Source organism: Schistocerca serialis, chromosome 2 (genome assembly GCF_023864345.2).
Source record: "Schistocerca serialis cubense isolate TAMUIC-IGC-003099 chromosome 2, iqSchSeri2.2, whole genome shotgun sequence".
Taxonomy (NCBI): domain Eukaryota; kingdom Metazoa; phylum Arthropoda; class Insecta; order Orthoptera; family Acrididae; genus Schistocerca; species Schistocerca serialis.
Window position 1 is genome coordinate 946,328,417 of NC_064639.1, and position 23,658 is coordinate 946,352,074.

Below are 23,658 nucleotides of genomic sequence, written 5' to 3' on the forward strand. Positions count from 1 at the left end.
GAATACACAGAAAGAAAGATACCTTATTATTTAGCAACAATATAGCAGGTCAGCAACTGGAAGCAGTTAATTCCATAAATTATCTGGGAGTAGGCATTAGGAGTGATTTAAAATGGAATGATCATATAAAGTTGATCGTCGGTAAAGCAGATGCCAGACTGAGATTCATTGGAAGAATCCTAAGGAAATGCAATCCGAAAACAAAGGAAGTAGGTTACAATACGCTTGTTCGCCAACTGCTTGAATACTGCTCAGCAGTGTGGGATCTGTACCAGATAGGGTTGATAGAAGAGATAGACAAGATCCAACTGAGAGCAGCCAGCTTCGTTACAGGATCATCTATCATTTAGTAATCGTGAAACCGTTATGGAGATGACAGATAAACTCCAGTGGAAGACTCTGCGGAGAGATGCTCAGTAGCTCAGTACGCGCTTTTGTTAAAGTTTCGAGAACATACCTTCACCGAGGAGTCAAGCAGTAGATTTCTCCCTCCTACGTATATCTCGCGAAGAGACCATGAGGATAAAATCAGAGAGATTAGGGCCCACACAGAGGCATACTGACAATCCTTCTTTCCACGAACAATACGAGACTGGAATAGAAGGGAGAACCGATAGAGGTACTCAAGGTACCCTCCGCCACACACCGTCAGCTGGCTTGCGGAGTATGGATGTAGATGTAGATGTACTTGTGCGTCCACACTGAAGAAGGTGGATTCATTGTCCATCTAGGCGATACAACTATACGCTATGTGATCCAAAGTATCCGGCCACCTGGCTGAAAATTACTTACAAGTTCGTGGCACCCTCCATCGGTAATGCCGGAATTCAGTATGGTGTAGGTCCAACCTTAGCCTTGATCCAAAGTATCCGGCCACCTGGCTGAAAATTACTTACAAGTTCGTGGCACCCTCCATCGGTAATGCCGGAATTCAGTATGGTGTAGGTCCAACCTTAGCCTTGATGACAGTTTCCAGTCTCGCAGGTATATGTACAATCAGGTGCTGGAGGTTTCTTGGGGAATGGCAGCAACTGCCTGGGCGATTGATGTAAGTTGGGTTGCCTATCTCAAGGTGTATCAAATGTTTTCCGGTCCCATTTTATGTTGTCTATCCCATATTTTTACACGCAGGGAGAAACAGAACTTCACTGGCAATCTGTCAGAGGTTATTCGGGGATATCTTTCGAGTATTTTGTTGTAAGAGACTCATGATCCCCGGTGGTTCGTTACATATCACATTTCGTTCGGTTTCTTGCAGCAATTAGCTCTGTAACTGTGCTGCCGCCCAAAATAGTGCATAACAGTGCAAATGTCAACGCTATGTGCCCTCTGTCTTGTTTGGGAACGTAGTTGTTCCATACACTCACGGCACTTGCTGTTGACAACAGAAATCGCCCACTGCAGTTTACGCCTTAAAGTTTGCATTCAGCACTGCTCGGTTACGTCTTGCATTTGCTTTACCGTCAGTGTTAGTTGTACGTTAACAGCGGTACACAGCAGTAGGGATAGATTTAGTGGCAAAGAATAGGCCTTCCATGTCCTTTTCTGTCTCTGACCGCTTTACAATGTCATCAGCAGACTTTATTGTTTTTATTTCTTCCCTCTAAACTTAAATTACCTTTCCAAATTTCTCCATCGTTTTCTTCTCAGACTGCTCACTCCACAAATTGAATGTCATCGGGGATAGGCAACACCCCTTTCTCACTTGCTTCTGAATCGCTGTTTCCCTTTCAAGTCCAAAAAATGGTCCAAATGGCTCTGAGCACTATGGGACTCAACATCTGAGGTCATCAGTCCTCTAGAACTTAGAACTACTTAAACCTAACTAACCTAAGGACATCACAAACACCCATGCCCGAGGCAGGATTCGAACCTGCGACCATCGCGGTCGCGCAGTTCCAGACTGAAGCGCCTAGAACCGCTCGGTCACAACGGCCGGCCCTTTCACGTCTTTCAACTCGTATAACCGCAGTCTCGTTTCTGTACACGTTGTAGATAACCTTTCGTTCCTTGTATATTGTCGGTGCTACCTTCTGAATTTCAAAGAGTGTAGATATTCAACATTGAACATTGTCTAAATCTACAAATATTGTAACCGTAGGTTGTCTTTCATCAACCTATCATATAGGGTTCGTCGTAGGACCAATATTATCTCGCACGTCGCTACATTCTTCCGGAACCCAAACTGATCGTCCCCGAGCTCGGCCTCTACCAGTTTTTCCATTGTTCTGTAAATAATTTGTGTCAATATTTTGCAGCCGCTTCTTACTAAACTGATGATTCGGTAATATTCACGCCTATCACTTGTCTTCCTTCTTTGCAACTGGATTTAATACGTTCTTCCTGACGCCTGAGGGTATTTCGCCTGTATCATATATCTTGCACAGCAGGTGGAATAGTTCCCTCATGACTGGCTCTCTGTGGGGCGGCGGGTGGAATGATTGTTAATGTTCCTATTATTTATTTAATGCTGTTGTTTGCCGTTCTCAACACTGGCTCTCTAACTACAATATTGGCAACCAGAATGTGATTAGCAAAACGTGAAGTCTGTAATTAGAATTCCTAGTGCCCACTTCATCTGAGAAATGCATTTATAGCTACAGCTTATAGCTCTGAGGAATTAGGAGATTGTCTCGGATTCATAATCAAAAACCATTATCTCTAAAATGTTCACTATATTCTAAAAGTCACAGACCAAAAAGAATCCACACAATCCAACTACCAGAGCAGTTCAGAGTCTAATGCGCTGATGCAACTATAACTGTTCAAATTAAATGTTTAAGTGAATGCTCGCCATAATTTGATGATAATGTTCATCAAACGCCACGCTAATAATGGTAGAATGTCTGTCCTGCGGCGGCACGTGAAAATACGACATACGCAAACTAAAGATAGATCATTAACGTCATCCCAAAATTAACACTTCACTCGGAAACGATTTCATGGTTACGCGTATCCCGAGTAACTTATTACTGCATCCGAGGCTGTTTACATCAACGATACCGACGCGACGCGACTCCCGGAGGTGGTGCGCTAATCAGCGTCTGGAGAGAACTGGGGCCTTTCTTCTTCTCGCGCAGCGTTCTTACATATAAAGCCGCGGTGCGGACGGCTAAGGGAACGCCTGATCAAATCTGCTCTCCCGACTAGCCGCTGGGCTAGTAATGCACCAATTTAAGTTATCGAATAAATCATTGCTTCCTTTGCTGATGGCCGATGAAGCTTTCAATTTAATTGTGCAATCAGCACACAAGTAAGTAATCATAATAAAAGTCTGACGTGGCTAAGTCAAATATTTTTGGCGAGAGAATTAATTTAATTACACTACACGCATCTCTTTGGAGATACGCTATAGCTATAGTTTTATAGTTATTCTGTTGAAACTTCTCACATTTTTATGATTATAACGGATCTCCCTTCTACTTAAATTTAAACATCCTAGCCTTATTCACCTACTTAATCTATCTTGCTTCCTTAATTTCTTAGACAAAAACCAGAAAATCATGAATTTCAACTAAAATTTTAATTTGTGTGATCCAGAATACTGTTTCTATTAAATTATTATGCAGAAGAAATCTAAATATAAATTTTAAAGTTTCTAGCTCTTTTCTGTTGCGCCAATGATTTTTACAGAAAAACATCCAAATTTCGAAAATGGTTAAAGTTATTGAACTGATATCCAACACATATTGATTTTGTATTACTCCTGACATGCTAGAAACGTTTCATCTCCCAAGGATATCAGTAGTTCTGACGGGATCTCGTTTACTCCACGAGTCTTGTTTCCATTTTTCCATGTTCCTGTCAAATTCTTCTAGCTGCATCACATCTTCCACCTTGTCTTCATCTATTTCCTCTTCTCTTTCTACAATATTGTCCCAAATTTTGTTGTCCCTTATAAAGATCCTCTGCATATTCCATCCACTTTTCAGATTGCTCTTATTTACTTAGTACTGGGCTGGCCATTTGAGCTCTTGATGATGTGCGAGGGTAATCCCTAAAGTAAGGTCTCCTATTATTTTATAAGTACAGGACTCTGTTTGTGTGGCAGTTGGTCACACTGTTATGAGGAGTGCTTCACGCGCTGTGTTAAACATGCGCATTCCGCGCTGAGGCGCTGTCTTGGCTTGGCAGCCGTTGAGAATGCAGCTCCCGTTCGATGTTACCGCCAAGTGCGAATTGCGCGCAGTAATTCGGTTTTTGAGTGCAAAGGGCACTGCGCCGATTGAAATCCATCGCCAATTGACGGAGATGTATGGTGAGTCGTGCATGGATGTCAAAAATGTTCGTGTAGAGAGTTTGCAGCTGGTCGGACCGAAATTCACGACGAACAAAGGAGCGGGAGACCATCAGTTTCTGAGGAGACAGTGTTGAAGGTTCAGCAAAGCATGCGTGAAGATCGGTGGATCACCCTGGATGAACTCTGCACGTTGGTTTCTGAGATTTCCCGAAGCACCACTCACTGATGTAAGCCACTGTAGTAATAAACAGGTCTGTGTACTTATAAAATTGAACTACCGGAAGGTGTGCGCAAGATGGGTGCCACGCATGCCGACTGAGGACCACATACGGCAACGAGTTGATGCTTCCCGCGCATTTCTTCACCGCCTTGCAGCCGAACAGAGCAACTTTCTGGACTCAATTGTCACTGATGACGAAACCCTGGGCATACCACTCTACACCTGGGACCAAGCAGCAATCACGCCAGTGGCGGCATCCTTCTCCGCCAAAGCCGCGGAAATTCAAACAAACACAGTCTGCCGGTAAAGTCATGACAACCATTTTTTGGGATCGGAGAGGAGTATTGTTGGTCGACTTTATGCCCACTGGGACCACAATTAACGCTGACAGGTACTGTGAGACTGAAAAGTCTCAAACGGGCAATTCAGAACCGGAGAAGAGGAATCTTGAGCAAGAGCGTACACGTTCTCCATGACAACGCTCGCCCACACATCGCTCGGCAAACCGTTGCTCTCCTGCAACAGTTGCAGTGGAACATAATCACCCTGACTTGGCACCCAGTGACTATTACCTGTTCCCTAGGTGAAAAGAACATTTGGCCGGAAAGCGATTCAGCTCCGACGACGAGGTGAACGGAGAGGTTCATAACTTCCTGAACAGCATGGCGGCGAGCTGGTATGACATGGGCATACAATAACTGCCACAGCGTCTACAAAAATGCATCAACAGAAATGGTGATTATGTCGAAAAATAGCTAAATGTTCAAGCTGTAAAATGATGTAAGCCACTGTAGTAATAAACAGGTCTGTGTACTTATAAAAAAAAAAAAACCATAGCGGACCTTACTTTTGGGATTACCCTCGTATACAGCTGGTCTTCTTTCATCCAAAGGTCTCTTTAATTCTTGTACAGGGGGCATCTACCTTCCCCCTAACTGTACAGCCTTGTATTTGACCTCTAGCCATCTCTTCATAAAATGTCTGTATTCCCTTTCGGTTGCTGCGTTTGTTAATATATTTTCTTTCCTTTTTTCGTCAAAAAGCATTATACAACACGGGCCATTGTAATTAAGAGTGAAAGCGTTCTGCTTCGTCTGCACAAAGTTGTACGTGATGTCTCAGTATTGCAGCCAGCCTCGCCTGCTGCTAAATAGCTGGAGCTGCTGCTGCCAAAGAGACGCGTGGCCTCAGGGAGGCAGCACTGGAGACAAACCTCTTTGAAAGCAGTTTCGTGTCTCCCGGCCTTGTCACCTCAGCCTAACGTGCCGTCAGTACAAAGCATTCTGTGACCTCTACCTGCGGCCCGCTACACAGTGGTTCCCAAATCACGTGCCTTCCACTCTATTTAGCTTCACACTTAATATAAATTATTTAGGCATATCGAGGCATAGGTGCCCGCAGAAGTTTATCCACGCGAAGGCATGATCGTAAAACTGCCATTTTACACAGCTGATTCGGGGAGTTTGAGAAAGTGTTGAGTCCTAAAAATTTAATGTGGTTGTTTGAATGACCATCTTTCACTGCAACTATTAATAATCAATTTTATTGGTTTTTCCGTCTTATGTTTACTGCAGTTAAGGAGTATTTTTCACCAGACACGTTTCGCTTTTATTTACTGTATAAAGCACCTTCTGTGCTCATGCTGAAAATATGGTACCACACGTATATCTCCACATTTTGATATAGATTGAAAACAACATTTCTTTATGAAATTGTCGCACAGTTAACTTACAGTCTTTTTGCCTTTTGTACATGTTCCCGAAGCCCTGTACGATTTTTCTTCGTTGTCAGCGTAGGTAGAAATCGAAAAAAAGTGGTTGCACATTCACTTTTTATTAATCTGCATTTTTCATGCTGCTTTTATTCCACTTCACCTCACTTTTGTAAATCTTAAAGAGAAACAGTACTGTAGCTTTCACCGGTTTCGCTTTCAGCAAAGTGTTCGTGTCTGTTCACTTGTTTTCTCTGTAGGTTGCGCGTATTGCCAACTTTGCGAATATCATCGTCTTCTACGTCTTCCTCTTATTGTCGCTTTGGCCTGGGAGCAGATATGCGTCCTCTATGGACAGCTGCATCAAACCAGTCTCTGGACTGAAGACAACAACAACAACAACAACAACAACATTCCTACACCAGCCGTCTCTGTGCCTGGCTCTCGTGCTCCACTCATACCCTCCGTATCCTCGTTGATATCATTCGCCAGCCGGGGTGGCCGAGCGGTTCTAGGCGCTTCAGTCCAGAACCGCGCGACTGCTACGGTCGCAGGTTCGAATCCTGCCTCGGTCATGGATGTGTGTGATGTCCTTGGTTAGTTAGGTTTAAGTAGTTCTAAGTTCTAGGGGACTGATGACCTCAGATGTTAAGTCCCATAGTGCTCAGAGCCATTTGAACCATTTGATATCATCCTCCAATCTTGTGCGTGGCCTTCCTCTGCCCCTTCTCCCCTCCGCGGATCCTGAGAATACTACTCGCGGTAGTCTTTCCTCTCTCATACTAATTAGATGTCCTGCTAACATTAATGTTCTTTTGTTCATCTTTTGGTTAATTTCAGCTTTTGAGTATAAGTCTTCCAGTTCCTGGTTTTCTAATATCAAATGGTTCAAATGGCTCTGAGCACTATGGGACTTAACATCTGAGGTCATCAGTCCCCTAGAACTACTTAAACCTAACTAACCTAAGGACATCACACACGTCCATGCCCGAGACAGGATTCGAACCTGCGACCGTAGTGGTCACGCGGTTTCAGACTGAAGTGCCTAGAACCGCTCGGCCACACGGCCGGCTTTCTAATATCCTCCATTCCTATGACTGGGTGTTCATCTTGGGGTCAGATATTTTTCCAAATGTTCTTCTCTCGAAAACCAGCTGTTGTTGTTCATCTCCATCGGTTTCCCCTAGTGTACATTTTTCAGACCCGTATATAGCTAACGGGGGAGTTACACTTTGCTATAGTCTGGTTTTAAAACTTCTCGGAACTGCTCTACTACACTGGACGTTCCGTAAGCCAAAATGTGCTCTACTTTGCGCTGTGATTCTTGCCTTAATCTCAATTTCCATTCTATTCTGCTAGCTGTAAAATTTTTCCATATACTGAAATATGTCTGTTCTTTTAAAAGTGACTTCGTCAACTGCCGGCCGGAGTGGCCGAACGTTTCTAGGCGCTACAGTCTGGAACCGCGCGACCTCGACGGTCGCAGGTTCGAATCCTGCCTCGGGCATGGATGTGTTTGCTGTCCTTAGTTTAGTTAGGTTTAAGTAGTTCTAAGTTCTAGGGGACTGATGACCTCAGAAGTTAAGTCCCGTAGTGCACAGAGCCATTTTTTAACTTCATCAACTGTCAATGAGGTCCGTTCAACGGGTGCCTTGTCCACTACCATGTACTCAGTTTGCCCCTTATTAACTTGTAACCCTGCTTTCCTTGCACTATTTCTGTAACAACTTGTCATGATATGCAAGTTCTCTTTGCTACCAGTTATTATAACAACACTGTCCGCATTCGTTGTTCGTTGTGGTCTTCAGTCCTGAGACTAGTTTGATGCAGCTCTCCAAGCTACTCTATCCTGTGCAAGCTTCTTCATCTCCCAGTACTTACTGCAACCTACATCCATCTGAATCTGCTTAGTGTATTCATCTCTTGGTCTCCCTCTACGATTTTTACCCTCCACGTTGCCCTCCAATGCTAAATTTGTGATTCATTGATGCCTAAAAACATGTCCTACCAACCGATCCCTTCTCCTAGTCAAGTTGTGCCACAAACTTCTCTTCTCCCCAATCCTATTCAATACCTCCTCATTAGTTACGTGATCTATCCACCTTATCTTCAGCATTCTTCTGTAGCACCACATTTCGAAAGCTTCTATTCTCTTCTTGTCCAAACTAGTTATTGTCCATGTTTCACTTCCATACATGGCTACACTCCATACAAATACTTTCAGAAACGACTTCCTGACACATCTATACTCGATGTTAACCAATTTCTCTTCTTCAGAAACGATTTCCTTGCCATCGCCAGTCTACATTTTATATCCTCTCTACTTCGACCATCATCAGTTATTTTACTCCCTAAATAGCAAAACTCCTTTACTACTTTAAGTGTCTCGTTTCGTAATCTAATTCCCTCAGCATCACCCGATTTAATTTGACTACATTCCATTATCCTCGTTTTGCTTTTGTTGATGTTCATCTTATATCCTCCTTTCAAGGCACTGTCCATTCCGTTCAACAGCTCTTCCAAGTCCTTCGCTGTCTCTGACAGAATTACAATGTCATCGGCGAACCTCAAAGTTTTTACTTCTTCTCCATGAATTTTAATACCTACTCCGAATTTTTCTTTTGTTTCCTTTACTGCTTGCTCAATATACAGATTGAATAACATCGGGGAGAGGCTACTGTCCGCATATGCAAGCTAATTTATTGTGTAGTAACCCAGTCTTATTCCAGCTGCGTATAATATTTGATGCTGTCTATTTTTTATATACAAAATTAATTTAAAAAGTATTGGAGATAATGCGTCTCCTTGTCTCTGACCAGTTCCAACTTCAAAATGTTCTGACATTCCTGTGCTGATCTTTACACTGCAATAGGTTTCCTCTAAACATATTGTACTAGATGTATTAACTTTTGTATAAACAGAAACTATTTCAAGACAATGGTGTAACTATATTTCTATTGCTTTTTTTTCAGAAAGCTGTCTATACACACAACCTACACAGAACACAAATGAATTGGCAATAAATACTGTGCTGAATGCGGAACGTGTGAAAACTACAGTACTGCTTCTCTTTGAAGTTTGCAGAAGTGACGTTAAATGGAAAAATCACAAATGCAATGTAAGAAAATATGGGTCACGTCGGAGAACTTAATTATTCTTAATTATTCTGAGTCCTGCTGCTAGGTACTACATTGTCTTGAAGTGTGACACCAAAGCCCCTGAAACTCCTTTGATGAAATAAGTTTTTCTTTTATCTTCTAACAAATTACGGGGTGACAGAAGAAAATGTAACATTCCAAACAGATTGTATTTCCTCTGCGGAACATCGATTGTTAGTAATATCCATCATATTTTCTCGGTCTGTCTTGCGCAAATATATTACGCAGATTAAACAGACAATGCTTAACAATGCCTTGTGTGACTAGTTATCATCGCGTGCAATGCTCCATTTGAATTAACAGCCTTGGCGCACGTTGTCTGGGACTTCCAATGGGACGAGACGATATGTCTCGTAGGCGTGCTAATGGCTGGTCGCAGATAGGGATATCTACCTTCTAGACAGTCAAAACATTAAAGCGATGCTACTCTACTTGTAGATTCCAAAGCATCTGAAAGCACAGTCATATAAGGGGACGCAACTCGTATTTAAGAGACGCACGCCGCAGATTTTTGGATCAGTGACCAATTGCTCCGTTAAGCACACTTGAGTTCCATGCAACACGAACTACACAAACAACTGACGAAATTCTGATCCGGTGAGTACCAGGTAAAGTACGTCACATGGCGGAAGGTGTTTCACGGAATACTTGAAGGTGCTGTCATGTGTAAACCCGTTCAAGAAGTGGAGTGGTGGGGTATCGCAACGTACGAAACTGCAGGTAACAAACCTGTTAGCAGAAGAATGAAAACAACAAAGTTTTCAAGCCAACCACATAATTAGTCGGCAGTGACAAGAAGAAACTTTACTCAACATAACAGATTAAACTTTGACTTCAGTGTTGAAGGCAATATTAATGTAATGGCTTCTAGTGATTCTATAAATTTTTGGAAAGTTTTGGTAAGGGCTGTGGGACCAAACTGCTGAGGTCATCAGTCCCTAGGCTTACGCACTACTTAATCTAACTTATGCTAAGGACAACACACACACTCCCATGCCGGAGGGAGGACTCGAACTTCCGACGGGAAGAGCCGCGCGAACCGCGACAAGACGCCCTGGACCGGACGGCTACCCCGCGCGGCAGTGATTCTATATTGTGTATGGAAGAGGCGATGGAAGCAGTCTTCTCGACGTGCCAGTTGTTTGTTTGTGACGAACAGAAAAATTAGCGTGATACAGTTCGCTGATTTCATTGCAGTAGTTTCCAAATGTGTAATCGCCCAAAGCGGAAATGAGCTGACTGGGATGCTCAGCCCTCACATACCTTTTAAAAATGTTGTAAACTAGCTAGCTACTTTATATTGTAAATTTTTGAAATTTGTTTTGTTTTTTATTGAGTCTTCTGCTACATTCCATAAATGTTTCCAGTTGAACTTAATCCATAAATTTAAGTCTCAGCAGTAGATGTGACTTTTCACAATGAACGTCATATCCAGTATTTTCATGCCCCGGAGCTTTATTCAGTTGTAGCGGTTTCAGCTGTTTCGAAACAGCCGGCTGGGGTGGCCGTGCGGATCTAGGCGCTACAGTCTGGAACCGCGTGACCGCTACGGTCGCAGGTTCGAATCCTGCCTCGGGCATGGATGTGTGTGCTGTCCTTAGTTTAGTTAGGTTTAAGTAGTTCTAAGTTCTAGGGGACTGATGACCTCAGAAGTTAAGTCCCATAGTACTCAGAGCCATTTGAACCATATTTTTTTGTTTCCAAACATCACTTATCTTTGCAGTGGTGCGAGAATTAAATTTGGGGAATACTTTTGGATTTTCCTATGTAAAGGAACATTTGGAAACAGAATTCAGTATTTCTAATTTTACTTCGTTACTCTCGGTTTCATTTCCTGTTTTGTCCATGAGTGACTGGACACTAACTTTGGTGCCACTAACAGCCTTTACATAGGAACGGAATTTCGTTGGGCTTTGTGAAAGAAGTTTCGACAGTATTCTGCTGCAGTAGTCATTGAACGCTTCACACGTTGACCCATTGAAAGCCTAGCGCGTTACATTCAGCATATTGCCATCTCTGGTCCTATTTTGTGTTTTACACCTGTTTTGTTGTACTGTAGTATCTGTTTCTTTGCCGGCCAGGGTGGCCGAGCGCTTCTAGGCGCTAGTCTGGAACCGCGCGACCGCTACGGTCGCAGGTTCGAATCCTGCCTCGGGCGTGGATGTGTGTGCTGTCCTTAGTTTAGTTAGGTTTAATTAGTTCTAAGTTCTAGGGGACTGATGACCTTAGAAGTTAAGTCCCATAGTGTTCAGAGCAATTTGAACCATATTTTTCTGTTTCTTTAATTTCTTTACAGTAACCGTATACCATTGAGTGTGCCTCTCATCACGTACTGTTCTACTAGGTACTTATTTATGAAGATCGTTTTCAATTATTCTATTAAAACTTAGCCACAGTTTCTCCACATGCTCCTGTCCAGAGCAAAATGTTTCAGTTTCCTATGTGTAAATATGACACTACTGCCTTGTTTCTACTTCTCAGATGATGATGATGATGTTTGGTTTGTGGGGCGCTCAACTGCGCAGTCATCAGTGCCCGTATAAAGTCCCAATTTTTACACAGTCCATTTTCTTTTCACAATCCAATCTAATCGCTCTTACAAAATATGATGAAATGATGAGGAAAACACAAACACCCATTCCCCGGGCAGAGAAAAATCCCCAACCCGGCCGGGAATCGAGCCCAGGACTCCGTGATCCAGAGGCAGCAACGCTAGCCCCCCCCCCCCCTTTTTTTTTTTTTTATAAATCTCATTTTGTTCGCTTTCCTTCGTTGCATCTGCTCCGGGCGGACGTCGTAAGACATCTGTTTACGTTCGTTGTTGATCGATTAACTCAGTTTTTTTTACTTTTTTATTATTATTTTTTTGTTATTACAGAGGGCTGCTAACCCTCTGACCGAACACGCTGAGCTACCGTGTCGGCAGCTCCTAGACCACACGCTGCGGACTTTCTTGTTCCCAGAAAAAAACTGTTTGAATCAAAGGAAATTTTGGACTTAGAGCAATAGTAATAAGTTCATGTGTTTTCACGTAATATAGAGAAAGTGCCACACCTTCCTAGCAAAATCATCGGACGACTCAGAGAGAACGCGGCAGCAATTACGAGCCTGGTCCGACAGGATGTAAGGAAACACCGCGATCCATATACATTTGGAACATCGAATAGTATAAGATAATCTCTCCATAGTTTGGAGCCACAGTCATATAATACTGTTTAAATGAAAATTCATCCACATGACTGTAAAGAGGCTACAAAGCAGAATGGCGGAACTTTCATTTAAACAAATGGTACAAGGTTTCGTCTGATAAAAATTGACAGACCGTACGGCAGTGGATAAAATGGAACTAATAAAGTTAAATCGTTGCTAAAAGTGATCAAACTTAATTACTTAAATCTGAGAAATGAGAAGAAGATTAGTCTCGCAATTGCTTAAAAGCGAGGCAAAGTTGGTATTCCAAACACACGCTCCAACTGCAATTAGCTGCAGAGTTGTATTATGTCAGGATACTTTTTCACAGAGACATTTCGGTACATCTATGCTATTATCTAAGGACCCTTATTTTTTCAGATAATATCTTAATGACAAGTTTTCTTAGCTTGCATAACAGCCATTCATTTTGTTTGGGTAACTTGCCCCAGCTGTTTCCACTCTTGATAACACGTGTGTGTCGAAAGTCATATGGGCAAGGAAACTTAAGAATTTTTGTTTTGCCAAAAACAGGTTGTAGCCAGTCCTATAACCTTATTGCGAACACTTCTACTTAACTGCATTAAAAATTAGTGGATGATTCCGCGGTACTTGGAATGCAAAGAATAACCTAACCTAACCTAACTTGCCACTTGCTAACGCATTAATGTGGTTCAGGCGCTAGGTGGGTGTCACAGTACAAATCCGTAGTTGCAGAGTTGAATTTCAGTTCAACGACGTTTTTTGCCATTTATTGCTTGTGTCATCCCTGGCAGTGATTTTTATATCAGGCATATGCAAAGTTGTACCATGGTTTGAAGTCCACATTAGACTGCAGATCCCCATACAACGGCACGGCAAAGTTAGTTCAAAGCTTAGAGAAAGGAACATACAATAGGACAATACCTAGTAATGCACTGAGATGTTCAAATCAATGTTAAGGTTGATGACGGCTTTAACTAAAAATCTGACTGGCTGTGAAAATTGCAATACATACAGGATTTCATAAGGGGAATGGTCAATATTCAGGGATGTGACAGGAACGACAATTCGGAGCAAAAATGTTTGGTAAATGTGGGCTCTAAAATGCATACAGGTACCTTAGGGCTACGAGCACTTCTTCTATATTGTGAAACAAACCTCTTCTCCTGTAAGCTCTTTGCTTTCCATATTTTGATAGTATCGACCAAAAGAACAAAAATTTGTCAAGTAAGCATAGGCGCTAAAGTGCATACCTTAAGAATTACGAGCACTTGTACACCTTCGCTACCAACTCTACTACTGAACAAGTGTCAGCTCATGTTTACCAGACGATTTTTTCTTGTTTTGGCCCATACTGACTCCACCTTAAATATGGAAACCAAAGAATTTGTTTCACGGTATTGAAGATGAAGAAGTGCTCATAACCCTTAAGGTATACATTTTAGAGCCCATGTTTGCTAGACTTTCTTTTTGCTTCGAATGATCATTCCTGTCATGTCCCTGAAAACTGGCCATGTCTCTGGGACACCCTGTATAACTGTCTTATGACCACGCTCGGAATTAGCTGCGGAATTAATTACTAAGTTCACACTTGATAATCTGTGCTTTATGAAGAGAATGATTAAATTCACACTCGATCATCTGTGCTTTGTTAAGAGATTATATGGCCACGCATTGCTCCTATGACCTGAGAGTGGTTTCGTAAAGTGGCTTGTACAACTGGGCTCCACCTTTCTTTTCTGCTTTTTGTTGTTGGAAAAACATATATTCACCTCAAATTACTTGCTCAAATATGTGTCTGTACATGAGTGCCATCAACAGTGGGTTCTTACGTTTATTATGTATTTTATTTATTATTTTCTTCCGTCTTTTAGAACATTCGTTTTAACTGAATGACTCCTCTTGGCGTTTTAGTGTAGCATGTTTATGTAGTGAGAAGAATTCGTATTTTTTTTTCTAGGTAAGCTCTATCCAGTCCTGCAATATTTCTGCAAACACATGTGGGGTTGTTATTGTTGCGGTCCTCAGTCTGAAGACTGGTTTGACGCAGCTCTCCATGCTACTCTATCCTGTGCAAGCCTCTTCATCTCCGAATAACTACTGCATCCTACATCCTTCCGAAACTGCTTAGTGTATTCATCTCTTGGTCTCCATCTACGATTTTTACTCTCCACGCTTCTCTCCAATACTAAATTGGTGATCCATTGATGCCTCAGAACGTGTCCTACCAACTGCTCTCTCCTAGTCAAGTTGTGCCACAAATTCCTCTTCTCCCCGATTTTATTCAGTACCTCCTTATTAATTAAATGATCTCCTCATCTAACCTCCCGCACTCTTCTACAGCACCACATTTCAAAAGCTTCTTTTCTCTTATTGTCCAAATTATTTGTCGTCCATTTCACTTCCATACATGGCTATACTCCATACAACTACTTTCAGAAAAGACTTCCTAACACTTAAATCTAAATTCGATGTTGTGAAATTTGTCTTGTTTTTTTCTTGCCATTGCCAGTGTACATTTCGTGTCCACTCTACTTCGGCCCTGCTCTGTTATTCCGCTGCCCAAATAACAAAACTCATCTACTACTTTAAGCGTCTCGTTTCCAAATCTATTTCCCTCAGCATCACCTAATTTAATATGACTACAATCCATTATGCTTGTTTTCCTTTTCTCGATGTTTTTCATTCTGTATCCTCCTTTCAAGACATTGTCCGTTCCATTGATTTGCTCTTCCAAGACCTTTTCTGTCTGTTTTCCAAGTTATTCTTTGGTTCTCTTTGTTGTTTGCTCAAAGTACAGACTGAATAACGTTGCGAATAGACTACAAACTTGTGTCACTTCCTTCTCACCCACAGCTGTCCTTTCATGCCCCTAGACTAAAGTAGCTGCCGTCTGGTTTCTGTAAAAGCTGTAAGTAATCCTTTGCGCCCTGTATTTTATCCCTGCTACCTTCAGAATTTCGAAGAGCGTATTCCAGTCAACACTGTCAAAAGCATTTCCCAAATTTGTAAAAGCGATAAAAGTAGGTTTGCCTTTCCTTAACCTATCCTCTACGACAAGTCGTAGGGGCGCATTATCTCGCACGTTCCTATATTCTCCAGAATCTAAACGGATCTTGCCCGATGTCAGCTTTTTTCATTCTTCTGTAAAGATGTATTAAAGTGATTATGTGGAAGGTGGTATCTGAAGTATTGTACCCCTAGGTAACTTTCGCATTCACAATGACATTATGCTCGAAATGAAAATTGTAATCCAGAACGTAGTCTGAGGATCAACAGAATTTTCCCACGCTGAGAAATAAGAAGTAACTATTTTAGTTGACAAAAAGTTTCTAAAGCCCACTGATTTCGACAGACTTTGCTGTCATCTTCAGGTCTTCAAAAAAGTTTGTTATAAAATGTGTTCATTTCGAGTTGGAACCTCACGACATATTATGATGTTAGTGACTAAAATGTAGCACATTATGAAAAGCTTTGTACAAATAAAGTCTCTAAAATAAAAAAGCGTTACATATGCGGATATGGCCTTGTCCACAATGTGCTTTTTGGTTTTAAATCTTTTATTTATGGCAAACATTTGCGTATGTGTAACTTTTTAGCCATTAACTTGACAGCTTGGCGTTCGATTTCAACTCAAAATGAACACTTTTTTAATAAATATTTTTGAAAACCTGAAGATGACAGCAAAGTTGGCCGAAACCGGTTGTTGTAAATAATGAAAAAATTATGTGAGCTTCGCTTTAGAAAGTTTTTATTTGAGGATCAACCTCGGAACCAAGTGGAGATCTTGAAGAACTACGTTCACACTTGGTCAACTGGTCAATGGCGTTACACTTGTGGCAGAGCACAGCTGGAGACCACCACTTTCCAGTCGATGAGACCTGGTAGCTATCTAGATTTCCGCGAACATATCTTTTCTTTCCGTCGCTTAGCAGATCCATTGGCGGAGGGGGACCAGAAGCCAGCGAGCAGCAACGGGAGCGTTGGCCACTGGCTGGCGCTGGCGAGGCGAGAGGACCCACCTGTATCTGGGCGCGCTTCACTTCGATGTAGAGCCAGTTGTCGGTGGAGAAGGCGATGGCCAGCAGGGCGACGGCCACGATGGCCGTGATGGTGGCCATGGACAGCGTGACGGCTGAGCAGGGCATCTTGATGATCGCGCGGCGGCCTCCTGCTCGGGATCTGGACGACGGAAACACGGACCTTCCTCGAGTCACACCTGAGCGCTACTGGGTCCGCAGCCAAGGCGCGCTAGCAAGGCTGAGGAGGCGGAGGAGGAGGAGGGGCGGCGCAGGGGAGGTGGGCTGCGGGAGGTGGTGGGGGGCGGACCTGGAGGAACGCGGGCCGCCGCCGGCAGCGGCAGCACATTAAAAGTATCGCCATTATTGCCGCCGTTACTGGCACAACTTGAGTCATCGTCCGTAATGTCTCTGGACACTGTACTGACCTCAGCACCGTACACCACCTCAACAAAAATATGTGGACGTCTATTAGTGGACATTAATGTGGGGCGTGTCCACCCTTCACCTTTATGAAAGCTTAAGTTCTGCTGGGGACACTTTCAATGAGATATCTTCCTCAAGAGCCGAAAACAGAGATGCTAGTGATGTTGGACGCTGGGGTCTGGAACGAAATCGACATTCGAACCCGTCACAAAAGTAAAGCAAACCAACCACCACAGCCGTATAATCAAAGAAATTTATTTCAATCCACTAGTTTCGGGCGGTGGCCGAGCGGTTCTGGGCGCTTCAGTCCGGAACCGCGCGACTGCTACGGTCACAGGTTCGAATCCTGCCTCGGGCATGGATGTGTGTGATGTCCTTGGGTTAGTTAGGTTTAAGTAGTTCTAAGTTCTGGGGGACTGATGACCTCAGACGTTAAGTCCCATAGTGCTCATAGCCATTTGAATCTTTTGAACTAGTTTCGGCACAAAACTTACATCTTCAGGTTCACCGTAAACGAAATGAGTACTTTAATCCCTTGAACGACGAATCGTGCACCTCATGTAGTGCAAATTACTGTGGACTGCACACATGTGGAGTATATTCTCTACAACGTGTTGAGTGGTGACAAGAAATAAAAGAACTCTTTTTATCTACAGTGGACCTGAAGATGGCGTAAATGTTTCGACGCAACTAGTCGTTTGAAATAAATTTCTTTGATGATACGGGTGTGGTGGTTCATTTTCTTTATCTACATCAGCAGCCGCCGTCCCGCGTCCACGAGAACAATGTACCCCACATGCATCACAAAGCTGTTCTATTGGGTTCGTATCAGGACTCTGGGAGATCAGTCCATTTCAGGAATGTTGCAGTCCACAAACCATTGCCTCACAGATGCTGCTTTATAATAGGGTGCATTGTCATGCTGAAACAATCATCGTCTATGAACCGCTCCTTTAATGTAAGCAGTACACAATATTGTAAAATGTGTTCATAGCCCTATGCTTTCAGCGTTCTCTTAAGAGCAATAAGGGCACCATATACCTTTTTTTTTTTTTTTTCTCTCGGGCCATTTGTGGTTCTGGCCCACAACGAAATCCTCACCTGTGCCAAACTCTTTATCTAGAGCAGCACTTGCAACATAGGTCCTTAATTATTTGCTGGATGTATTCCAATCTCTGTCTTCCTCTTAGTTTTTACTCTCTAAAACTTCCTCTAGTACCGTGTAAGTTATTCCCCTGATGTCTTACTGGATGTCCTATAATCCTATCCCCTTTTCTTTTCAGTGTTCTCCATGTATTCCTTTCCTGGACGATCTCGACAGAACCTCATCATTCCTTACTTTATCAGTCCACCTAGATTTCTTCTGTAGCACCACACCTCAAATGCTTCAATTCTGTTCTATTCCGGTTTTCCCACTGTCCGTGTTTCACTGTTATACAATGCTGTGCTCCAAGTGTACATTCTCAGAAATTGTTTCCTTAAATTAATGCCTATGCTTGATACTAGCAGGTTTCTTTTCGCCAGAAATGACCTTTTTGCCAGTGGTAATCTGAATTTTATGTTCTCCCTGTTCACCGGTTATTCTGCTGCTTAGGTAGCAGAAGTCTTTAATTTCATCTACTTCGTGATCGCCAATCCTGATGTTATTTCTTGCTGTGCTCATAGCTGCTACTTCTCATTACTTTCGTCATTCTTCGATTTACTCTCGATCCATATTCTACACTCATTAGACTGCTCATTCCATTCAGCAAATCCTGTAACTCTTCTTCACTTAAATTGAGCATGGCAATGTCATCAGCGAATCTTAGCGTTAATATGCTTTTACCTTGATTGTTAATTCCACCCTTCAATCTTTTATTCTTATTTCTGACACTGCTTCTTCGACTTATAGATTGAACAGTAGGGGCAAGAGACTACATCCCTGTTTTACACCCTTCCAGTCCGAGCACTTCGTTCTTGGAATTCCACACTTACTGTTTCCTGTTGATTCTTCTACATTCTGTATATCACCCGTCTCTCCTTATAACTCACCCAAATTTTTCTTAGAATTTTGAACATCTTGCACCATTTGACATTGTCGAACGATTTTTCCAGATTGACAAATCCTATGAACGTGTCATTGTCAACTGTGACGTCAGAAGTGCCTCTCAGGCGCCTTTCCCTCTGCTAAAGGTACACTAATCGTCGTCTGACATAGTCCCAGTTTTCTTTTCCATGTTTCTGTATATTATTCTTACCAGCAACTTGGATGCATGTGCTTTTTAGCTGATTCTGTGATAATTCTCACACTTGTCGGCTCTTGCAGTCTTCGGAATTGTTGGATAATGTTTTTCCGAAAGTCAGATGGTATAACGCCAGTCTCATACAGTCTACACGGCAACGTGAATAGACGTTTTGTTGACACTTCTCCCAATGATTTTAGAAATTCTGATGGCATGTTAGCTAACCCCAATGCCTTATTCTATCTAAAGTTTTCCGGAGCTCTTTTAAATTCTGATTCTAATACTAGATCCCCTATCTCTCCTATATTCGCCCCCTGTTTCTTCTTCTATCACGTCATCTTTCCACCTGTTCGCCATCTACTCTGCATTTAACAGTGGAAACCCCATTGCACACTTAATGTTGCTTTTAATTTCACCGGAGTTTTCGGCTTTCCTGTATGCTGAGTCAGTCTTTCCAACAATCATTTCTTTTTCGATTTCTTCACATTTTTCATGCAGCCATTTCGCCTTAGCTTTCCTGCAGATCCTGTTTATTTCATTCCTAAATGACTTGTATTTCTGCATTTCTGAATCTCCCGGAACATTTTTGTACTTCCTTCTTTCGTCGTGTTATCCATGATTTCTTCGCAGATATCTTCCTTGTACCTATGTTTTCCTTTCCGGCATCTGTGATTGATCTTTTTAGAGGTGTTCATTCCTCTTCAACGAAACTGCCTACTGAGTTACTCCATACCGCAGTGTCCATAGGCTCGGAGAGCTTGAAGCATATCTCTTCATTTCGTAGTACTTCGTATATCACTTGTTTGTGCGCTGATTCTTCCTGAATAGTCTCTTTAACTTCAGACTACTCCTCATTACCACCAAATTGTGATCTGAGTCTATATCTGCTCCATGGTATGCCTTACAACCCAGTATATGATATCGGAATCTTTGACCATGATGTAAAAAAAAACTGAAATCTTCCCGTATTACGCGGCCTTTTCCAACCATACATCCTCCTCCTCTTGTGATTCTTGAATTGAGAATAAACTATTAGTAATTGATATTTATTAAAGAACTCAATTAGTCTTTTCCTCTCTCATTCCTAGTACCAAGCCTATATTCTCCAGTAACACTTTCTTCTACTTCTACCCCTACAATCGCATTCCAATTCCGCATGACTTATTAGATTTTCATCCCCCTTTACGTATTGAATTACCCGTCCAATGTTCTCATATACTGTCTCTATCTCGTCAGCTTCGGCTTGCGACGTCGATGTATAACAGAACTATTGTTGTCGGTGTTGGTTTGCTGTCGATTCTGATAAGATCAACCCTACCACTGAACTGTTCACGGTAACTCATTGTCTGTTCGTAACGAATCCTACTCTCTTTATAGCATTTTCTGCTGCTGTTGGTATTACCCTATACTCTTCTGACCAGAATCCTTGTTTTCTTTCCATTTCACTTCACTGGTGCCCACTGTATCTAGATTGAGCCTTAGGACTTCCCTTTTCAGATTTTATAGCGTCCCTGCCACGATCGAACTTCTGACATTCCGGGACCCGGCTCGAAGAAGGTTATCCTTTCGTTTGTTAATCAATCTTTTTCTTGTGGTTGTCTTCCCCTTGGCAGTCCCCTCCCGGAGATCCGAAGGAGGAACTAGTACGGAATCTTTTTCCAATTGTAAAGGAATTATATAATTTTTTGTGAATATATAGACACTAGTTCAACTACCAGAGATTAATGCGTAAAGCATTTGCTGAACAAAAGAAGCTTTACGGTCTTCGTTTATTAGTTTTAGAATAAGTTACCTTTCGCTGTTATCCTGTTCTAGTGTTAAGAAGTATTGTGCCATTTTTTACTAATAACATTGGGTTAAATAATGAAAGTGATTTTGAAGCAGAGCGATTTCGTCTTTTGTGATACCATGAGTCCCAGCTCCTGAAATTCTGGAAAATTATTACTATTATTTTAATTTTATGCAGAGAATTTGGATGGAGGCGATGATCTTCACGGCGACGCTGCTCAACAATAGAGGTACGTGAATGTGTTCATCTTTTTCCTTTCGTGGCCGCTACCGTCAATTTCAATATATTTGCCGCAACATTCAGAACCTGCAGTCTTTCTTTTCATTTAATTTCGAAGTCCACGCATTTACGTTCTACGATGAATAAATGCATTTTTATCCAGGCCACGGGGGATGATTACACTCAAAAAGTACGTGTCTCTATCCCGTTCGTTATGTTCGCATAGATTTGAGTGTGTACAAGCGTAACTATATTTCCTACACAGTATTAACGTTTATTTATTTATTTATTTATTTTGACCACTCATTCGCAAATGTACGTGCCCTCTTATTTGATGTGGTCAGTCGGCCGTATTCTTTAATAACATTATTTGTAATATACAGTGGCTTAGTTTCCACAGATGACCTTTGCCTGTGTCGCAACAGCGCTTCACGCGAAATATTTATTACGGGACATCCACAATAACTTTTATTTCAAAATGTCGACGACCGACTGAATAATGATTTTTCTAACAACAACAACAATAGCAAAACATAATAATACAAGAGGACGCGTTACACAATGGAGAGATCATCATGACACTTTTTCAGTTACAGGCAACATGTCTTGTGAATACACATTACGTGTTTTTAATGCAGTGGTTTCTACTACCTTCGCCATCCTCATGCCGTTGATTATTGATGATCTTCCGCCTTTACAGGCATTTTCCCACCCCAAGGGGAAGAGAGTGCCCTGAACCTCTGCCCGCTCCTCCTCCCTCTTTGGCGAAGCCTTTGGCAGAATGAGGGCAACGTCTTATGCTGGAAATCTTCACCCGCCATTGCTGATTATTTTTACTCAAAAGTTAAGCAGTGGGAGGGTTCGACTCGTGACGTTTTGATTACTAATGAAAGTCTCTGCCCCTAGACCACTCTGTACCCACGAAAAATACTCCCATATCGTACCGCCACCTACTCTGTACATGACTATTGGCACTACACAAGTTGGCAGGTAACGTACTCCAGCTATTCACCAAATTCAAACCCTTCTATCGAATTGCCACAGGGTATAGCATGATTCATCACTCCGGATCACTCCTTTCCGGTGGCATCGCTCTTTACACCAACTCAAAGTCCGCTTGTCTCTGACTACTGAAATGTATGGTTTATGAGGAGCTTTTCAGCCGTTGCATCCCACTATTTGTAACTTCCAACGTACTGTCAATATGCTAACTGAACTGCTAGCAGCAGTTTGGAACTCACGAGTGATTCCGCCCCCCGATTTCATGCGAATTTTTACAGCTGTCCTCCTCACTACTCGACGGCTCGACAGTCACTGTCCATCAGTACATAAGGTCTACCTGGGTTTGCCTTAGCTGTGGTTGCTCCTTCGCGCTTCCACTTCACAATCACATAACCAGCTGTCGACTTGGGCAGCTTGAGAAGGGTTGAAATCGCCCTGATGGATTTGTTGCTCGTGTGACATCCGGTGAATAAATCTACATCTACATCTGCATCTAAATGGTTACTCTGCAATTCACCCTCTGCCTGGCAGCGGGTTCATCGAACCATTTTCATACTACTTCTCTACCATTCCACTCTCGAATGGCGCGTGGGAAAAAAAGCCTAAATCTTTCCGTTCGAGCTCTGATTTCTCTTATTTTATTATGATGATCATCTCTCCCTACGTAGGTGGGTGTCAACAAAATATTTTCGCATTCGGAAGAGAAAGTTGGTCATTGAAATTTCGTAAATAGATCTCGCGCAAAGAAAACCGCCTTTGTTTCAGTGACTGCCACCCCAACTCACGTTTCATATCAGTGACACTCTCACCCCTATTGCGCGATAACACGAAACGAGCTGCCCTTCTTTGCACTTTTTCGATGTCCGCCGTCAATCCTACCTGGTAAGGATCCCATACCGCGCAGCAATATTCCAGCAGAGGACGGACAAGTGTAATGTAGGCTGTCTCTTTAGTGGGTTTGTCGCATCTTCTAAGTGTTCTGCCAACAAAGCGCAGTCTTTGTTTTGCCTTCCCCACAATATTATCTATGTGGTCTTTCCAATTTAAGTTGTTCGTAATTGTAATTCCTAGATATTTAGTCGAATTTACAGCCCTTAGTTTTGTGCGATTTATCGTATACCCAAAATTTATAGGATTTCTTTTAGTACCCATGTGGATGACCTCGCACTTTTCTTTGTTGAGTGCTAATTGTCACTTTTCGCACCATACAGAAATTCTCTCTAGATCATTTTGTAGTTGGAATTGATAGTCTGGTTATTTTACTAGACGGTAAATGACAGCATCATCTGCAAACAATCATGGGGGCTGCTCAGGTTATCACCTAGATCATATATATAGAACAGGAACAGCAGAGGGCCTATGACACTACCTTGCGGAACGCCAGATATCACTTCTGTTCTACTCGATGATTTACCGTCTATCACTACGAACTGTGACCTCTCCGAGAGGAAATCACGAATCCAGTCACACATCCACCGAGA

General features: G+C 42.3%; 1 protein-coding gene across 2 annotated transcripts in view; it reads right to left on the reverse strand.

Moving 5' to 3' along the window:
- The window catches only part of LOC126458319 (uncharacterized), a 328,599-nt gene extending 311,866 nt beyond the window's left edge, over positions 1–16,733 (reverse strand). For both annotated transcript variants that reach the window (XM_050095273.1, XM_050095272.1), the window contains exon 1: positions 16,523–16,733. In XM_050095273.1, coding sequence (XP_049951230.1) covers positions 16,523–16,648 — 126 coding nt within the window. In that variant the 5' untranslated portion in view covers positions 16,649–16,733. The remainder of the gene's footprint in view (positions 1–16,522) is intronic.
- Between the last annotated feature and the right edge of the window lie 6,925 nt (positions 16,734–23,658).